At 36.1% G+C, this 19938-nt stretch overlaps 1 protein-coding gene across 5 annotated transcripts in view; it reads left to right on the top strand.

Moving 5' to 3' along the window:
* Positions 1–19938, top strand: part of Kdm5a (lysine demethylase 5A) — a 113015-nt gene that overhangs the window by 21157 nt on the left and 71920 nt on the right. For 4 of the 5 annotated variants that reach the window (XM_087185937.1, XM_087185934.1, XM_004837552.4 and 1 more), the window contains 9 exons: positions 3046–3151; positions 4654–4745; positions 5712–5870; positions 7322–7441; positions 8310–8468; positions 13626–13807; positions 14795–14957; positions 16257–16376; positions 19194–19388. In XM_087185937.1, the coding sequence (XP_087042063.1) occupies positions 3046–3151; positions 4654–4745; positions 5712–5870; positions 7322–7441; positions 8310–8468; positions 13626–13807; positions 14795–14957; positions 16257–16376; positions 19194–19388 (1296 nt within the window). The remainder of the gene's footprint in view (positions 1–3045; positions 3152–4653; positions 4746–5711; positions 5871–7321; positions 7442–8309; positions 8469–13625; positions 13808–14794; positions 14958–16256; positions 16377–19193; positions 19389–19938) is intronic. The other variant, XM_087185939.1, reaches the window with a different exon arrangement.

Raw genomic sequence — 19938 nt, 5'->3', positions numbered from 1 at the left:
GACATGTGCCACTGAATCTGATTAAAATGCACATATCCTAAGTGTGGAGTTTGATGAATGTATATTCCTATGAAACTGTAATTGCCTCCCCCTTCTGCTTTTTTGAATATCACTGTAGATCATGATTTTTTTTGGTACTGGGGATCGAACTCGGGACCTTGCACTTGCGAAGCAGGTGTTGGAACCACTGAGCTAAATCCTTGGCCCTAAATCATGATTTTTAAAAATGCAGTGTTGTGTAATCTATTATTGCCTTTATTTCTTTTTTAATCTAGTTGTTACAAATTTGACCAATGGGAGCCACTTCAAGCTGGTTCATGTGCTCTAGAGTTAATGTATTTCTATTAGTGTTGGATATTTATTTTCTGGCACCAAAAGGCTGATATTCTTCTTGCCTTTCCTTAATTAAACCTGGAATAAAAAAATTCCTCAGGATTCCTGGGAAATGCTATTTAGAAATCATGACCTGAGCTCAGGGTGCGTTTGTTCCTACTAAGATATCATGGCTTTTAGGTCCTGTAAATGGTCAGGGTTAGGAAATAAATTTTTAAAAAATTCTGGCTTTATATTTTACATTCATAGAAATTGTTCCACCTCTAATCCAGCAGCACAAAGTTTGTTTTAGTTCTTTTTCTATTATTTTGAGTTGGAAATTTAATTTCTTTCTTTCTTTCTTTTTGCAGTATAGGGGGTCAAACTCAGGACCTTGTGGTTGCGAGTCCAGCACAGCACCAGTGAGCTAAATCCCTGGCCCATACTATTTTATTTTTATTGATGTGCTTGCAACTATAAATTTCCATGTAATCACTGCTTAATTTGTTTTAGTGGGCCAGGGATTTAGCTCAGTGGCACCATGCCTGCATCGCAAGTGCAAGGTCCTGAGTTTGATCCCAGGTACCAAAAGAAAAAAAACCAAAACTAACAAACAAACCAAATTTGTTTCAGTGCTCTGATAGTTTTCTTAGTGTTGTTACCTGCTAATAGAGAGTTAAAAATTTCCAGATATAAAGGCATTTTTGAAGTTTAATTTTATTTCTAGTTTTATTCCATTAAGATCAGAGAATGTTGTTTTTCTTTTTAGAACATTTCCTATCTGCTAAAGTGATTTTAAGATTTAATTGATTAAAATACTTAGATATAATAATGCTTTATACGTAATGTTTTTGCTTTTGTTATTTGCTGCTATAATGATGGTAAAGAATGTGTAGTTTTGTGTTATTTGATTAACTGTAGAAGCTGATTAGTATAATCAAGTCTGTCTACAAGAGGTTAGAGGTAAATTTTGGTATGCCACTTTGGTTTTATTTTTTTGTGGCTTTTTTTTTTGGGACTGGGGATTGAACTTGGGACCTTGCGCTTGCGAGGCAGGTGGCAGAACCACTGAGCTAAATCCCCGGCCCTTTTTGTGGCTTTTTATTAGTCAGTACTGTATGAATTTGTTATGTGGCCATAACATATGTATAAAATAATCTTTATTTTATCCTGGTTTATTTATTTTTTTTCCTGGTATCAAGAATTGAACTCAGGACCTTGTGGTTGCCAGGCAGGTGTGGCACCGCTGAGCTACATCCCCGACCCTTATTTTAATTCTTTGTTTTTGTTTTTTTTTTGCTACTGGGGATCGAACTCGGGTCCTCGTGCTTGCGCAGCAGGTGGCGAAACCACTGAGCTAAATGCCCCGCCCATTTTTATTCTTAACTGTACATTTAAAATAAATTTTAGTTATTTAATTTGTCTGCATTTAGAGATTATGATTCATCTGAATTCAAGATTTAACACTGATACTTGTTAGGATGCTCTCACCTTCAAGGGATAGAATGCCAAATGATAGTAGTTTAAACCTTAGTGGTAAATTATTCACATAACACGTTTTCAACATAAGAATTTTAGCTGGGTGTGGTGGTGTACACCTGTAATCTTAGCACTTGGGAAGCTGAGGCAGGAGGATTACTGTGAGTTTGAGAGCAGTGTGGGCTACATAGTTGGTTCAAGGCCAGCCTGGACTATATAGTGAGGCCCTGTCTTAAAAAAAAAATTTAGAAGAAGGTAGTTCTGGGCTCGGTATTGCATGTCCGAATTGTCATGAAGGATCCAGGCTCTTTTCTCATCTTTCTGTCCTTTTTTTTGGTGGTACTAGGGATGAAACCTAGGGCCTTCACACCTAACTGCATCCCAAGCACTTGTTTTTTAAATTTGGAGACAGGGTCTCACTAAGTGGCTAAATTGCCCAGGGTAGGCTCAGCCTTGCAGTTCTCTTGGCTCAACCTCCCAGCGAGCAGGCATTACAGGTATGCACCACTATGCCTAGTGGCCTTTCTTGCTTTAGTGTCTGGGTAAGTTCTCTCCTAATTGTAATGGGGCTACTACAAATTCCAGCACTGAGTTTTCTAGCAGGAAGAAGGGAGTGGGGGCAAAAGGACTTACTCTTTAAGAAGCTTTCCTTTTTATTAGAAGATTAAAAAATTTTCCCAGTAAACTTTATGAATTACTGGCTAAAATTGGGTCACATTCCTACTCCTAAATCATCACCTACAAAGAGAAATGAGATCAGCATTATTGTCTTAGGGCAGGCATGATTCATCCTCTAAGATGATTTTATTACCCTCTAATCAAAGACAGGTATCCATTAGCACGTTAGAAGTGGGAATTTCTGTTGTTTAATAACCTGGGTCTGTCTCTAGCCAGAGCCAAATTGTCAACTAAGCTTTTAGGATAAATATTTTTTGGAAAGGAATGTAGATGCTTTGGTACTTTGATGACTGTTTTAAACTGTTGTAAATGAAGCAGTGAGTAGATTTAGAGAGAAGTACTCTTCCTTCGTTTTGAAGAGGATCTTGAAACATTTTGGGTAGTAAAATAATACAAGAGCTGTGTATGTTGGTACATGTCTCTATTCCCAGTTACTTGGGAGACAGATAGCAAGATTACTTAGGCCCAGGTATTTGGGGCCAGCCTGGGCAGCATAGCAAGACTTTATTTCTTAAACAGAATTATACATTAATCAAGATAATTATGCTAATGTGGATTTTGTTTGTTATCGTTTAGTCAGAATCTGGAGAAATGAACAAAAACACAGAACTGAAGAAACTTCAGATTTTTGGGGCTGGACCCAAGGTTGTGGGCCTGGCAGTTGGAACAAAAGATAAAGAAGGTAAAACCTGTTATTGGTCATGAAGAGAAATGACGTGTGATAATATAGTTGTAAAAAGATACTTAAGTGATACTTGAATTTGAATCTATGCTGGGAATTTCTTGTAGATTTGCAAAATAGTTTTTATGCAGAATAGTTTTATGTAAATTATTTTTTGATGGCAGATATCTTAAGGTGTGAGGAGCAATATTATATTCAATTTTTATGATTTAGAAGAGAGAATTTTCCTTCTCCATGTCTGATATACAACACAGAAATTGATTGTAGTTTCTAAAGGCTAGTTTAGTTTCACCAGTAATGGTGAAATTATTGGTTTTCATCTAGTGATCAAATGCTTATAACTTTTAAATTAAAAGGTAAATAGAAGATTCTTTAACCTTTAGTATGAAAATATACTGGGAAGATCTTAGAACATTTAAATTCTAACCATAAATTTATTTTTTATAATTGCCCTTGATACATTATGATACCATTTATTTTTTATTTTTTTAATTTTTAAATTTGTTTTGAGACAGGGTCTTGCTGTGCAGTTGTTCTGGCCCCGAACTTGCAGCAATCTTCCTGCCTCAGCTTCCCAAGTGCTGGGATTACAGGCATGTGCCACCACGCCCAGCATTGATACCCTTTAAATAAACTTTTTTCTCAAAGAGCGTAGTTCTCTTTAGCTTTGCATGTTTGGAATTTTTGTGAGTAGAATTGCTAATGCAAAAATCAGGTTCTATTCTCCCTTTGTAACAGGTCAGTTTTAAAAGTCATTTTAGGGTGGGGTGTAGCTTTGTGGTAGAGTGCTTGCTTAGCCTGTGTGAGGCACTGGGTTCCATCCCTAGTATTAGTGCAAAACAAAGCAAAACAAAACAACAGAAGACCCACACAAAAACACCATTTTAACAAAGAATAGGTTTGACATGTTTTGACTATACTATAAGAATTTAATAAAATGGTGTAGTCACATATATTATGCATTTTATGATATGAATAGTTTAATCATAATTCAGATCATGGACTGAACTATAGAAGATCAGATAATATTGTTCCATCACTCTCAGGACATTCTGTTTAATAGGATTTACTAAATACATTATAATGTTTTTAATTACCTTTTAAAGAGTTAAGTACTTTGTTATTCCTGAAATTTTTGCATTGGCTGGCAGTGATCTTAAAAAATTAATCCATGATTAATTTGAGAGTCCCTGTAAATCATACCTATAGGCACTATGTAGTAGTACTGCATACAGACCATATGGCATCAGTGGTTAAACTCTCTGAAGCTTAATTACCTGGATTAGAATCCCGAGTCTGCCACTGACTGGCTATGTGATTTTGAGCAAGTTATCTAACTTCTCTATACCTTAGGTTCTTTATCTTCAACCACAGATAATAATATATCTACCTCATAGTGTTGTGAGATTTTTAACTAATTTAAATAATTTTAAATAGTATCTGGTCCATAGTAAGCTCTCAACATTAGTTTTTACTATTATTATATAACTTTTTATTTCAAGATGAGGTCACCCGAAGACGAAAAGTTACCAACAGGTCAGACGCATTTAACATGCAAATGAGACAACGGAAAGGAACTCTCTCTGTTAACTTTGTAAGTGCTTTGGGATATGTTAGGAGGGAAAGGATTTATTTTAATTTTGGTTTGTACTTTTACTTTGGTATATTTTTGTATGTTGTTTAATAGGCTTATTTGGTTAGAAGCCTTGATGGCAAATCTGAAGTTACTGCTTTGATTTATGTAATGTTAACCTTGCTTTGTTTCACGTACATAGACTTCCCCTTAGCTCATATACCTTATGGGTGATTAAATGAGAGAATTAGTGTCAATCTGAATACAGTTGGTCCTCTGTATCCCCAGGTTGTAAATCTGTGGGTTGAACCAAGTATAGATTGAAATTTTTTTTTTTTTAAACTGTGTCTGTATTGAACAAGTACAGACCTTTTTTCTTGTCATGAGCAATGCAGTATAACAACTATTTACATAGTAAGCATTCACATTGTGTTGGGTATAATAAGTAATGTAGAGATAGCTTAAAATATATTGGTCATGCATATACTATTATAACCAAATATTATGCCATTGTATATCCTTACTTGAGCATTTGTGGATTTTGGTATCCAGGGGAGTGGGTGTGAGTATGGATGTGGGTGTGGGTGTGAATGGGGAGAATCTTTGAAGCAATCCTGGCAGGTTCTCATGGATACTTGTGAATTATTGAGTTGTATTATATAGGCAGTTCTCAGTATTCATTCTTTACTAAAAGTACTTATATCTGGAAAGAACAGCATTTCAAAAAACAGATTAATTTTTACATACCCTAGATTTGTAGTGTTTCTTTAATAATTTGATATGCTTTTATTAATTTGTTGGTGGAAGCTCTGGAGAAAAATTTAGGAAGTTCTATTTTAAAAAGTGTTAAAATATTAAAGTAGATATTCAGGATTTAAGTTAATTTATCTTTCAGTATGCATTGTTTTGTCTGTTTTAATTAAAGAGGTCCTGGTAATTTAATATTCTCTTTTATAGCAACTAGACTTTATTTATTTATTTTAACAGGTTGATCTCTATGTGTGTATGTTTTGTGGTCGGGGAAACAATGAAGATAAATTGCTTTTGTGTGATGGATGTGATGACAGCTATCATACATTTTGTCTAATTCCACCACTACCTGATGTTCCCAAGGGAGACTGGAGGTGTCCTAAGTGTGTTGCTGAGGTACAAGCCTAAACTTTATGGATCCTTTTCTAAGTAAAAAAAGTAATGCATGCATGTACACATACATGTAAATAGGTTCCCCAAAGCTTGTACTTTCTTTTTGTTCTTTAGAGTTGGAGGTTTTTCATGGTTTTAAAAAAGTTGTGTTGAATAGAAATGTAACAACCATATTGAGGCAACTTGGCCTTCAAAGTTTCTTTTTCCCACTATTGGTGAGAAATATTGCTTCAGTTGAATGAGATTTCTGCTCGGAGTATTCATATTGCTGGAATAAAAATAAAACCTGTAGGTCTTTTAAAAAATTAAACTATAATTGGACACAAAGTTCTAGAACTTGGGATTTATACACGTTGTCATGCTATTAAATAAACTGATGTCTTTTACCTTGTGCACATTTTGACTTGATTATACTAAATTTTTCTTATTAAAGATACTGATGTTATGAAAAGCTTAGTCTATTTACTTATTTTAACAAACTGTCATGATAGGGCATTGAAGTAAAGGAGTTGGCTAGGTATATCTAGATACATTCCGAGGTCTTTTATGGTCTAGGAATTGTTATTTATTCACTACTGTTTTCAAGGTTAAAGGATTCAGAGTTCTGTATTAATGAATATTTGTGTTAAGACATCGATGTGGCAATTATAATGACTGTGTGAGCAAACCATTTTCCTAGCCAGCTAATCTTAGCAATGCGGTGGGTATCCTAATATCCACAACCTTTTTTTTCCCCCATAAATATTTATTTTCTCTACGACCAGATCTAATGGATGCTAAAAATGACAAATGTCATCTTTAAAATGTCTTTAAAATTTTTTAAATGTCTTGGTGACCGAACATAATGCCAACTCCAGTCTAAAACTTCTCATTACTACCTTCCTACTGGAAGACTGAGAATAAGAGTTGAGGTTCTAGAATACTATTTCCTTACACCATTTTGCAGTTGACTCCAGTAATACTTGTTTTGTTGTGTCTAGGGTTGGTTAGATTTGGTTCATCTAAGGAAATAATCAAAATAGTACCTAAGAGCTTAGTCCCTCCCTCTCCTACTTCTGCTCTCCCCTTCTTCCTTCCTCTCTTTCTCCTTTTTTCCCCCTCTTCTCCCTCTTCTCTTTCCCTACTCCCCTTCTCCTTCCCCTCCCTCCTTGTCCTTCCTCACCTCTCTCCTTTCTCCCCTCCCCTCCTTGCTCTCCTCTCTCCTCTCTTCTTCCCCTTTCCTCTCCTCGTTCTTCCCCTCTTCTTTTCCTCCCTCCCTCCCATCCTCCTCCTCCCTTCCCTTTCCCCCATTTTGAGACAGGATGTTGTTGAATTGCCCATATGGTTTTGAACCAGAGATCTTGCCTCTCCCACCCAGATTGCTGGGATTACAGGCATGTACCACCACACTTAGATCTCTAGTGCTTTTTAAATTAGTTTCACTGAGTTAATCTTAGCTATTTTTTTCTTTCCAGGAATGTAACAAACCTCGAGAGGCCTTTGGATTTGAACAAGCCATACGAGAGTATACACTTCAGAGCTTTGGAGAGATGGCAGATAATTTTAAGTCTGATTATTTCAATATGCCAGTCCATGTGAGTAACTATCTTTTAAGCCAGCTTGGAGAGGTACAAAGATTTTTCTAAGTCTAAAGCTTTTGGTTTCCTTTTTTTTCAGTACTTTGTAGAAAACAGGGACACCATGAAAAGGATGAAAGAATACTGAATCTTAAAATTAAAGGTCTAGCATCTGTTTTATTTAATTCATTCATTCAGTGGGACAGGGTTTCACTATGTAGTTCAGGTAGGTCTTGAATTCACTAGCTAGCTCAGGCTGGCTTAGAACGCACAGCGATCTTCCTGTCTCAGCCTCTTGAGGGCTGGGATTACAGGCCTGCACTACCACACCTGGCTATTTGTTTCTTTCAGTCTCTTAATGTGGAGTTTGTATTCTCCTATGGAGAAATCTGTTTTGATGCTTGAATTGTTTTATTATCTCTCCGTGAGTATTCTCTTACACAGAAGCATAAAGTATTTGGCTATCACTGCTTTTGTTTAGCTAATTGTAATATGTGGTTTGCTTTGTTTTCCCTAGGGGATCTAGGCTTTTTAAGTTCCTAGCAATGCAGTGCTAAAAAAATTTGCTAAAGGTAATAAAATTTGGCCTAGCTTTTTAAATTTCCTTGTTCCTTCTTGATGTTCTGGTTCATCTTTGTCCTTCATAGTAGGGAAACAGTTGCTTTCAGAACAAAGCAGTTCAAGTTCATTATGTTTTTCTGAATATCCAAGTTACCTTTAGCTTTCCCCCATTCTGAGTGAAAAAAGCTAGGATGTCAGTCATTTTTGCTGTGGGAAATGACTTTTTAAAAATTTCATCATGAATTTGTGTTTATTTAGCCTATGTATTATGTTATAGTAGATTATAAATGAGTTAATAATCTGTCATCTTTGTTTCCCTATGTAGATGGTTCCCACAGAACTGGTAGAAAAGGAATTCTGGCGGCTGGTTAGCAGCATTGAAGAAGATGTTATTGTAGAGTATGGAGCTGATATTTCCTCAAAAGACTTTGGAAGTGGATTTCCTGTGAAGGATGGTCGGAGAAAGATGTTGCCAGAAGAGGAGGTGCACATAGTATTATCTACATTTTTGCTAACTCCCAAGCATTTTAGCTTTTTCTTCTTTTCTTTTTTTTGTGTAGTATTAGGGATTGAAACCAGGGCCTTGTGCATGCTAGGCAAGCACTCTGCCACTGAGCTACCTCCCTAGCCTTTTTTAGCTTTTTCATAGAAAACCACCTTTCTTTAATCTTAAAGGATCATGTCAATTTAAAATGTTAAATATATAGGCTTTGGACAATACAAATAATTTTGTTGTTTATTTATTTTTGAGACAGGATCTCACTGTCTAGTTCAGGCTGGCCTTGAACTCATTATGTAGCCCAGGCTGGTCTCAAATTTGTGGCGATCTTCCTGCCTTAGCCTCCCAAGTGCTGGGATTATAGGTGTGTGCCAACACGCCTGGCAGTTTTCAGTTTTAAAAACAACAAATTCAGTACTAGGGCTATAGCTCAGTGGTAAGAGCATTTGCCTAACATGCATTTGATCTTTAGCACTGAAAAGGAAAAACAAGACAACAACAGAAACTCCATGAATTCAAAATATCTTTAAAAATTATCTAACTCTAAGCTGAGTATGGTGGTGCATACCTGTAGCGCTAGCATTTGGGAGGCTGAAACAAGAGGATCATGGGTTTGAGCCTGGGCCTCTTAGTGACTTAGTGAGATCTGTCACAGAATAAAAAGGGTTGGGAATGTAGCTTAGTACAAGGGCTTTGGATTCAAACCCCCAGCACCACTGCCAACACCGAACAAACAAAAACCCCAAAACTCTGAATTTGAAAACTAATTAATTTAAAGCATTAATATCAGTTTAAAATCTTTGCCTAGCTCTTTCTGTTCTAAAATCTAGAAAATGACTTACTTTTTCTTGGAAGAAAAGATAGATTTTGTTGATAATTCTGAAGTAAGTTTCCTTCAATAGTTGGGTAGACAGGCTTTCAAGTATGCATGTAAACTGCAACATATGCATGAAGTCCTCTGTCACATAGAGAGATGTGTAAAGCTGGATGTGTGAAGCTGAACTGATCGTTTGTCTTTTGTCCCTGCTGCTACTTCTTTCCTTCTATAATTGGCAGTAATTTAAGAGTTCTTTTTTTTTTTTTTTTAAATTCTTTTATTGGTATATTTTAGGTATACGATACATTTAGATTTATCTTTGGGTGCTTGTACCTGTACATGATGTATCTTGGTTCTTATTTTTTCCCCATTACCTGTGCGCCCTTCACCTCTAAACCCTTCCTTATTTACATACTTTGTTTCCATTTTTTTTCTTTTCTCATAATTTTTCCTTTCCATTCTTTCCTTTCCCCTTCCTCTCCCACCACCCCTACCCCTTGGACCTTTTCCTATTTCAAAGTATCAATTATAGTTATTAATCCTTTTAGTCCTTATTTACACTCTCAGTTTCTCACACTAGAGAAACTATTCGGTATTTACACATGTGTGTCTTATTTATTTCACTTAAGAGTATCCCCTCAATATGTGTCCATTTAGCTATAAATGACTCTAGTTTCTCATTCTTTATGGCTGAATAGTACTCCATTTTATAAAAAAACCACATCTTCTTTATCCAGTTTCCAGTTGATGGGCACTTGGGCTGTTTCCAAGCTTTAGCTATTACAAACTGTGCTGCAATAAACATGGGTACACGTATGTCACTGTGGTATGATTCTTTTCATTCTTTTGGGAAAATACCCAGCAGGGGAATAGCTGGGTCAAATGGGACCTCCAGCCCTAGTTCTTTTAGGTATATCCACACTGATTTCCATAGTGGTTGCACCAGTCTGCACTCCCACCAACAATGGAGAAGGGTCCCTTTCTCTCCACACCCCGCCAGCATTAAGAGTTCTTTTTAACTTTTTTTTTTGGTATCAGGGATCAAACTTGGGTCCTTGTGCTTGCAAGGCAGGTGGCAGAACCACTGAGCTAAATCCCCACCAAAAGTTCTTTTTAAAAAGGTATCTGTGATTACTCCAGTTTTAAATTATGCCAACATATGTGGAGTGTTGTCTACTAGGAAATCTCATTAGAGACTCTGTGCTCAAGGTTTTTATTTGGGGCTGGTGACATGAGCACCTTTTGCCAGAACACATACCAAAATTCCAGACACCCAGAAGGAAAGCTGATGTTCAGCACAAAGTGTATTGTACAGTCCAGGCACTGTGATCCACTCTTACCATGGAGGAAAGGTTTTCTGTTAGTGTAGGGAACCGTTCATCATTCCCATTTCCAGATACCAGCCAAGGGCCGAACTTTGGCAGGCCTTTTGAAGGATACCAGTCTCAGGTCTACTGTGTTTTTCTTTTTCATGTGTGGGACACAATCAAAAATATAGTGAGTATTTAATTTTTTTAAAAAAATGTATTAAGGTAAAAGACACATTGCCATTAATTCCCCATAACATACACCCCCTCGCTTCAAACACATGTATACCATCATTCTTGCCACTCTGAAGCAGTTGCGGAAGTCCTTTTTCATGAGTGTCTTTGAGTTGCACTGTCCTGATTGCCTTGATGTTCAGAATGGATTTGAAACATTTACTTGTCATGGTTGTTTTGATTTTGGGGAAGAGGCAGAAGTTGCATGGCGCCAGATCCAGCAAATAACGTGGATGAGGATACAGTGTAATGTTTTTATGAGCCTGCCTTTAGTGGCATTTGGCACCTCATAGACACTCATAAAGCCTGCTTCAAGAAGTGACAGGAATGAAGGGAAGTATGTTTGAAGTGAGGAGGATTAAGGGCAATGTATCTTACTGTAAAGTTGGAAAAAAATAAACTTAACATTTACCATGTTTTTTGATCATGCCCTGTAATTCTTTTGGCAATGTCATAGACTCACTTTCACTTAAAATTTTAAGATTTATGGGGAAATCTATTATGCAACTCTGTACTTTGTTTTTTTTTTTTTTCCTTTGGTACTGGGGATTGCTTGGGACCTTGCGCTTGCGAGGCAGGCAGCGGAACCACTGAGCTAAATTCCCAGCCCTGTATTTTGTGTTTGAAATTGTCTATAATCAAGTTTTAAAATACTTACAGATACTTCATAGTTTCATTTTTCAAAATGTTTTATTTTCCTTTTGAATATAGGATAAACTCTAGTTTTTAGTCCAAAACTTAACATTAAATCTTTCTTTCTGGTCTTATTTCCTATATTTCTGGGTCTGGCTCTTGTACTGTACTTCTTCACCAGCCAGACTAGTGTATTGTGTCTCTGTAATTTACCTTTTGTATTCCCATAACTCTCTTAGAATGGTTTTTTTTGAATGCAGGGGATTGGACCTAAGACTCTTTGCACATCTACCACTAAACTTCACCTCTAGCTCCTATTCAAATATTATATATCCTTCAAGGTTCAACTCAGGGTATTCCTTTTCATGATGCAAAATATTCAGAACCCATGGTGATTACCATTTATTGCCCTCCAAAGAACTATCTACTTTGATAACAGCATTTCAGAGTTTAATATATGTATGTTGCTTTGTGTTATATGTTTTGATGTGTAGATCCTGTCTTCAACTAGACTCGTTTTTCAGCCAACCAGCCGTCCAAACAACCGTTAAACCTTGAGTAGTGTTTAAAGTCCCTCCCTTCTTCCCTTCCTCTTTCTTTTTTTTATCAAGTAGGACCCCACCCCCACCCTGTTTTAAGACTGTCTTCACATGTAGTCAGGGCTCACCTTTAATTTACTATGTAGCTCAGGGTGCCCTTGAACTGTGACAGTACTCCTGCCGTAGCCTCTCCAGTGCTGGGATTACAGGTGTGCATCACCATGCCTAGCTCTTTGTTATTTCTCTTTTGGAATTCCTAGTCAAAACAATGTTAGATTCTCTTATTCTGTCTTTTATGATTCTTTACTTCCATAGTTTCCATATCTTTCTGCTGCATTATGGATGATTTTCTCAAATCTGTCTACTGGTTCACTGATTTCTCTCATAAGCTCTGCCATGGGCTATTTAACCTCTTGCTTTGACGATTTTTTCCTTTTATAGTAGAAACGTCTATAAACATATAAAAGTAAATACAAAGGGCTGGGGATTTAGCTCAGTGGTGCCGTCTGCCTCACAAGTGCAAGGTCCTGAGTTCAATCCCCAGTACCAAAAAAAAAAAAGTAAATACAATAATAAACTTCCATCCCTCAGTAACTGGCATCCAGGTTCAGTTACTAACTGTCTAATAGAAGGCAGTTGGATTATCATTTCTGTCTCTGCATTCAGTCTCCTATGCTATCTCATACTATATTTCCTCTGGGAAACTCATGCTGTATTGCTAAAGGATGTTAATGTAAAGGTAGATAATATCTTAGAATTACTATGAAAATAATAATAATAATAGTAATAGACTTCATAGATTCTCTGTCTTCACTTTGAGAAGTGTTCTATTTAAGATGATAAGCATTTAAAGTCTGCATGTCATATGGCTTCAGAGCTATATGTGTTTGAAGCTTATTCTTTCGATCTTAAATCTAGTTAGAAGCCCTTGTGAAAACTCTTTAACAAAGCTTTCTTTTTTAGTTTGGCTTTGCTTCCTCTCTTTCTGGAAACTAGGAATTCCTTTTACTTTCAAGTTCAGTTGTGAAACAATATTATAATTTACTTAATTTTTCTAGATATTTTTGTAGTGAGGGGTGGTAGTGGTGACTTTTTGCATCATACTAGCTTTCAGTGTTGTCACAATTCAGAATTAGGTGTCATTTTGTTTTGCCTTTACAGTGTCTAGCACCATTCTATAAATATAGTAATCAATATTTTGGGAAGTTACGCCACTGGGGATAAAGTAGAACTGTAATGACTTGTTAAAATTGGTCTCACCCTGTTTTATGAGAGGGCTGGGGAGTAATAAGATTTGCTCGTGTGGGGCCGGGGATTTAGCTCAGTGGTTTCGCTGCCTGCTGCGCAAGTGCAAGGACCCCCAGTTCGATCCCTGGTACTAAAAAAAAAACCCAAAAAAATTTGCTCATGTGCATCAAAGCAAACCAGAGGTAAATAAGGGTAAATCTGAAAAGAAATTAGGAATGAGATAGGATTAAATTTCTAATTACATAAATTGTAAGTATTAGATAACAGGAAATATTCTATTAGTTTCTTTGAGAGGCTTTTCTTGAAATTTCTCTTAAGCATTTGTGATTTCTGGTCTTTTTAACAAAAAAAATTTTTTTAATAGGAGTATGCACTTTCTGGTTGGAATTTGAATAACATGCCTATCCTGGACCAGTCTGTTCTTGCGCACATTAATGTAGATATTTCTGGTATGAAGGTGCCATGGCTGTACGTGGGAATGTGTTTCTCTTCTTTTTGCTGGCACATTGAAGATCACTGGAGTTATTCCATTAACTACTTGCATTGGTATGTATATCCTCGATCAGTATGGCATACATACTTACTGAAAATTTTATTTATTTATTAATTTTAGTGTTGAAGATTGAATCCAGGGCCTTGTGCATGCTAAGCACATGCTCTATCACAAAGTTATGTCTCTAGTCCTAGTTTATTTATTTTTTTGGTACTACGGATTGAACTTAGGACCTCATGCTTGCCAAACAGGCGCTGTGCCCCTGAGCTACATCCCCCAGACCTAGCCCTAGTCTTTTTTTAAAGATGTAATAATATTGAGGAGTAATGACTTCAAAAGTATTTTCTAGGTCCAGGAATGTAGCTCAGTGGCACTGCACCTGCCTTGCCAGTGCAAGGTACTGAGTTCGATCCCTGGTACTGGGGGCGGGGGGGAAGTATTTTCTACCCAAATGTAGGATAATATATTGGAGATGAAAGGGGAAGTATCTAGACATCTACCCATTTAAAGTATGTGTGAGTAGTTTATTTCCTTGGAGAGTAAATTGAATTCAGTGAAATTATAGCTATTCTAGAGATCATCAACTTTTACGTTGATTATTGTGGAGATAACAGGAATGTCCAGTGGACCTATAAATCTAGGTAGTGCATCAGTACCCTTTGGAACAGTGTTTACTTTTCATGTAGTGTCTTTCTTATTTGAACATATAGTTACTGATCTCCTGAAAGAGTTTATGTGCTTTGAGTTGCTTTTTAATAGAAGTGATAATTAGCAACCTATCCATATACTCTTGCCCCTACCTCTTACAAAGAATAGCACAGATTTGTGAAGTGATTGGCAGAATTCTGTGGCCATAGAATAAGACACAGTCATTATAATGCAGTGGGTTTGGATTAGAGAGTAATACACATTAGCTAACTTTAGTAGGTTTGAGTTAGAGAATAATATACAGTTAATTATAATTTAGTGGGAGTGAATTAGAGACTCCGGCCTCATTGGTACCATGCTCTACCTAACTAAATAGTTATTTCTTTCGCTAGGGGTGAGCCAAAGACATGGTATGGTGTACCATCTCATGCTGCAGAACAACTGGAAGAAGTGATGAGGGAGCTGGCCCCTGAGTTATTTGAGTCCCAGCCTGATCTGCTACATCAATTAGTCACCATCATGAACCCCAATGTGCTAATGGAGCATGGTGTGCCTGTGAGTCCTTTTGTGTCTCCTTTTAGTATTTTTAAAGTTATTTTAGCTCTTGGTTAGATAGAATCATGCATATGCTTTATTCTGTAACTGGAAAGTGAAAAGTTATATTATCTTCTAGCCAAATTCAAATTTATACTTCATAGGAAACAATTTTTATCTGCTTAAGAGGTATGAATCATACTTTATGTATAGTTTCCTGCTCAAATAGCCTTCTGTTTTCTGTAAACCATTATATCCTATTTTAAACAGAAATCTCATGTTTTTTACTACTTTAACCAACAAAATAGATATTTTAATGACATCCTTTTTTATATAAAGATGTCACAATTTTAATACTTGATAATGAAATAAAAATATACTATGAATACGTTTTCTCCTTTCAACTTAGCTTTTAAAATGATTCTCAAATTTAAACTACTATAATGTAATAAAGTATAAATGAACAACTTGTTACATATAATCAAGTATTCATTATAACTTCAATGAAAAAGTAAATTGAATAACATTTGTAATGTTACTTTGTCTCTAAAGAGTGAGTTAGGGGGCCAGGGATTTGCTCAGTGGTGCTGCTGCCTCCCTCAAAAGTGCAAGGTCCTGAGTTCGATCCCCGGTACCAAAAAACAAAAAAGTGAGTTAGCCAGGTGCAGTAGTGCATACCTGTAATCTCAGCACTCTGGGAAGCTGAGGCAGGATAATCTCAAGTTCAAGTCCAGCCTGGAAGACCTTAGTGAGGTCTTCCTTTCTCAAAAAAAGAGGGGTGGAGCTGGGTATGTAGCTCAGCGTGAAGGTCCTGGGTTCAATCCCCAGTACTAAAAAAAGAAAAAAGAATGTACTTATACTACAATTTGTGGCTTTTTAAAAGACATAGTATTATCATAAAACAAAGTAACATTCAGGAAAACTGATTCTGGGGCTAAAACAATGTATGAGCTAATGTAGTTACCAAAAAATTATCTAAAGATAGTGAGAAATTCCATGTTTTAGCACTATTTGCAACCCAACGATAAAAAATTTCCATAATTGTAAATATTTTATCAAGTTACCGGTGAGTAACATTTTCCCTTTGAGAATTTTTTGGATGCTAATTTTGTCATGAATTACTTGTATCAGTGACTCTTTTAATAAGGTAGAATTTTGCCTACTTACTAAATCGTGATATTATTGGTAATGTGTATAAGTTAATGTTTTATTATTTTCAATTTTAGAAAATGCTTCCACAACCATCTGACTGATAAAATGTCCCCCTCTTTTTTTTTCTTTTTTTTTTTTTTAATATCCTTTTTCTCAATTTGCATTTAGGTGTACAGGACCAATCAGTGTGCAGGCGAGTTTGTTGTGACATTTCCTCGTGCCTATCATTCTGGATTTAACCAGGGCTACAACTTTGCTGAAGCTGTGAACTTCTGTACTGCTGACTGGGTCTGTTCTATAGCAAGTGGCTGTTGTACGTGTACTAACACCACTATAAAATGCAGCTTAGGTGTTATATTTGTTTAGCTGCGTTCTGAATAGGGGACATTAATATTTCAGTGGAGACTGGCATGGCTATTGTAGTTTAGGAAGTTAAGCAGAGTCTCCATCACATTGTTTATTTAGAAAGTTTTATAATTCTTTTGTTCTCATACATTCATTTTCCTATTCTGTTTGGATTTTAAATGGGCAGCTGATTATTTTCTGAGAAAATATAATTCTTCTAGTTTTCTCGATCTTAAAATGTGTAAATGATAATGCCATTCATTGCTGTTTTACTTTTATATGAGATAGATATGAAAATATAATTAGTTATGGTTAGACCATGTTGGTTGGGGAAAAACTGCACATTTATAATGTGCTGTTCATTTTTCCTTTAGTAATGCTGTTTTTGTTACCTCTTAACATTTTGGGGAAAATCTTTTAGTAGTATTTGATCTTTTATTTTCCATGGGTACCTTAATTTATTAAATTCCATGATTAATGATAGAATGTTTGTTTCTTTGGCTAATGAATACATTTTCATAATAAAATACTTTTCTTTTTTTTGATACTGGGAATTGAACTCAAGTCCTTGTGCTTGTGAGGCAGGCGGCAGAACCATTGAGTTAAATCCCCGGCCCTTAAATACTTTCTTGAAGTAGCCTCTTGCTATGTTTCCCATACTGCCTTTGAATACCTAGAGGCTCAGGTGATTTTCTTGCCTCAGACTCCAGAATACTGGGGGAGTACAGGCATATACCACCATGTCTGGCTTGTGAATAGTCTTTATTTTAATCCAGTAATTTTAATTTTTGGTTTTTTGAGACAGGGTCTCACTATGTAGCCCAGGCTGGCCTTGAACTCATAGCAGTCCTACTGCCTCAACTTCCCAAGTGCTGGGATTATAGGCATGTGCCACCATGCCTGGCTAATCCAGTAATTTTAAACTTCCTTTTTAGGTTTTAGTTTTTAAGTTTTTAGGTTTTGGAAGCAGCATAATTTAGTATGGGCAAGCCTTGGGCACTATGGGATTTGCCTTGGGCACTTGAGCTATTTTTCAAAATTCAGCTAATGTTTATACTGTTCATGGTTTACATGGTGCTTGACTTGGTGTAGGGTAGGAAACAGGACAGTTTAGATAAGAGAGTTGATAGCTACCTTTAACATGCTGTCTGGGGTAGCTCTTAATTTCACTGGGCCTAAGTTGTTTTTTCCCTAGTAGATGCTAATAGAGTCACTTAATAATGTGAACAAATTAAATGTTATGGGTGAGAGCTGTTGATATTCTTTAGAAGGTGATGATATAAATGAAAAGTTAGGGCAAGTTAGGCATGGTGGTGCATGCTTGTAATTCCAGCGTTTAGGAGGCTGAGGCAGGAGGAGTACCACCAGTTTGAGGCCAGACTGGGCTACACAATGAGTTGAAGGCCAGCCTGGTCCACATAGTGAGACCCTACCTCAAAAAAATAAAAAAATAAAAAAAGGAAGAATGGGATTTTATAAGTCACAATGAATAATCAGCCTTATTTGATTAAAAACTGGAAACTGTACTTGAGTTTTCTTATACTTTCCCTTGTAGCCATGAGAGAAATTGAAGAGTAAATACTTAAGAATGAAGATATGAAAGAGTTGTATGTTGTTAATAGAAAACAAGATGCTTGCTGATCCTAAATTTGAAATACATTGTAGGGAATGATAGTTTCTTTGAAGAGTATGGAAACACTCCTTGATTCAGAGAGAGCCTCATAGGTTCTATGATACCTCTGATTCCTTTTTGCCATTATCAAAATGGAGATGAATTTTAAAAGGTTCTTAATGGTTAATTTTCTTTTTTTTCCCTTTTATATTATAGTTTCCTAATCCAAACAATTAACTTTCAGTTACTATGGTTTTTTCACTTAAGCATAGGAAAGAAGTTGAAGTTGGAGAGAGAGAGAGAGAGAGAGAGAGTGTGTGTGTGTGTGTGTGTGTGTGTGTAGATTACAGCTAGTTGGGTTTTGTTTTGTTTTGTTTTTGACAGTGCTGTTGCACTAATGCAAGGCCTCATGCATGGTGAGGTTGTGCTGTACCACTGAGCTACATCCCTGGCCCTGTATTTATGAAAAGTTCTTGATTGGTAAAAGGTGATTATTGTATTTAGTCATTGTTTAGTCACTGTTAGGGTAAACAGTATGTAATCTCGTGATTTCACTTCTTCGAATCCTCATTCTGTGAAGATGGTTGCTTTGAAAAAGTATTCTAGATGCTTAATCTAAACCATCTTTTGCCATGGTTCTCGCAAAAAAAAGAAAAAGTCAGGCAGTATACTTAAATAGTACCTTTTCTTATTTTCTTTTTTTTTCTTCTTTCTAATAACATCATTCTTTTTGTTTTATGGAATCTTGAGTCCTGAATAATTCCATTGAAGCCTTTATGGAGAGCACTTTTAAAAGTTTTATTTTTACATTTTTTTCTTTAAGGGAAGCCTCATGTTGACTGATGTAAAAAGAGTTTGCTGCCTCATTTATACACTAGGGGGCTCCTGTTTCTTGATACATATAATGAGTAGAAAATGAGCAGTTTAAGCCAGAAGCTTAACATTTTAGATCATGAGAATTTTCTGTGGGAAGGATCTTTGAAATTCTGGCTGGGTCAAGGAGGGTTAATATTTATAATTGCCTTTTATATTTATGTGGAATTTATTATTTTGTCTTTATGATTAAAGGGAGGATGTAGAAGGTAAATAGAAGTTCTTTTCTGGAATACATTATAAGCAAGTAATTTAATTCAGGAATTTGTTTTCAGTTGCCCATTGGACGTCAGTGTGTAAATCATTACCGACGCCTAAGGCGGCATTGTGTCTTTTCACATGAAGAACTCATTTTCAAGATGGCGGCAGACCCAGAATGCTTAGATGTGGGACTGGCTGCTATGGTTTGCAAAGAATTGACTCTCATGACTGAAGAAGAAACACGACTAAGGGAGTCTGTTGTACAAATGGTGAGTTTTCTGAGCACATTTCCTATGTTTATATTGCTTATGAGATACAGAAAAAATTGAATTTAGAAACTCCATTTTTTCACCTTTGATCATTTTAGGAATTAAACATGAAAATGACTAATTTGAAGGCGGTTTTAGATTTTTATAATTATTATATTTGGTTTCTTCAGATTGAAAAAGTTTTAGGAAACTTGTTATCGCTAGAGTTTTGAGGGTTTTTTGCGGTGCTGGGGATCGAACTCAGGACTTTGAGGTTGCAAGGCAGGCGGTGGCGGCACCACTGAGCTAAACTCCTGGCCCTCTAGATTTTTAAAACTAGAATTCTGTCAGGTAGAATTTCTTAGGTATGTATTTGTTTTCTTAAATCTTCTACTTAAAGTTTTATTTCCTTAAGAAAATTTAAATCCTTTTGTCCTTGAGCTTTATATTGAATAAAAGTTAAGTTTTTGGTGACTATAGACTGTGACAGATTAAATTAATCTATTTCTGCCCCTTTTAAGTAATTTGATGTATGGGAAAAACTGAATATAACTAACAGCTAGGATTTTGA

Source organism: Heterocephalus glaber, unplaced genomic scaffold (genome assembly GCF_053883595.1).
Source record: "Heterocephalus glaber isolate CG9 unplaced genomic scaffold, H.glaber_assembly_v1.0 deba00000281, whole genome shotgun sequence".
Classification (NCBI taxonomy): domain Eukaryota; kingdom Metazoa; phylum Chordata; class Mammalia; order Rodentia; family Bathyergidae; genus Heterocephalus; species Heterocephalus glaber.
This window is presented reverse-complemented; position numbering and strand designations above follow the sequence as displayed.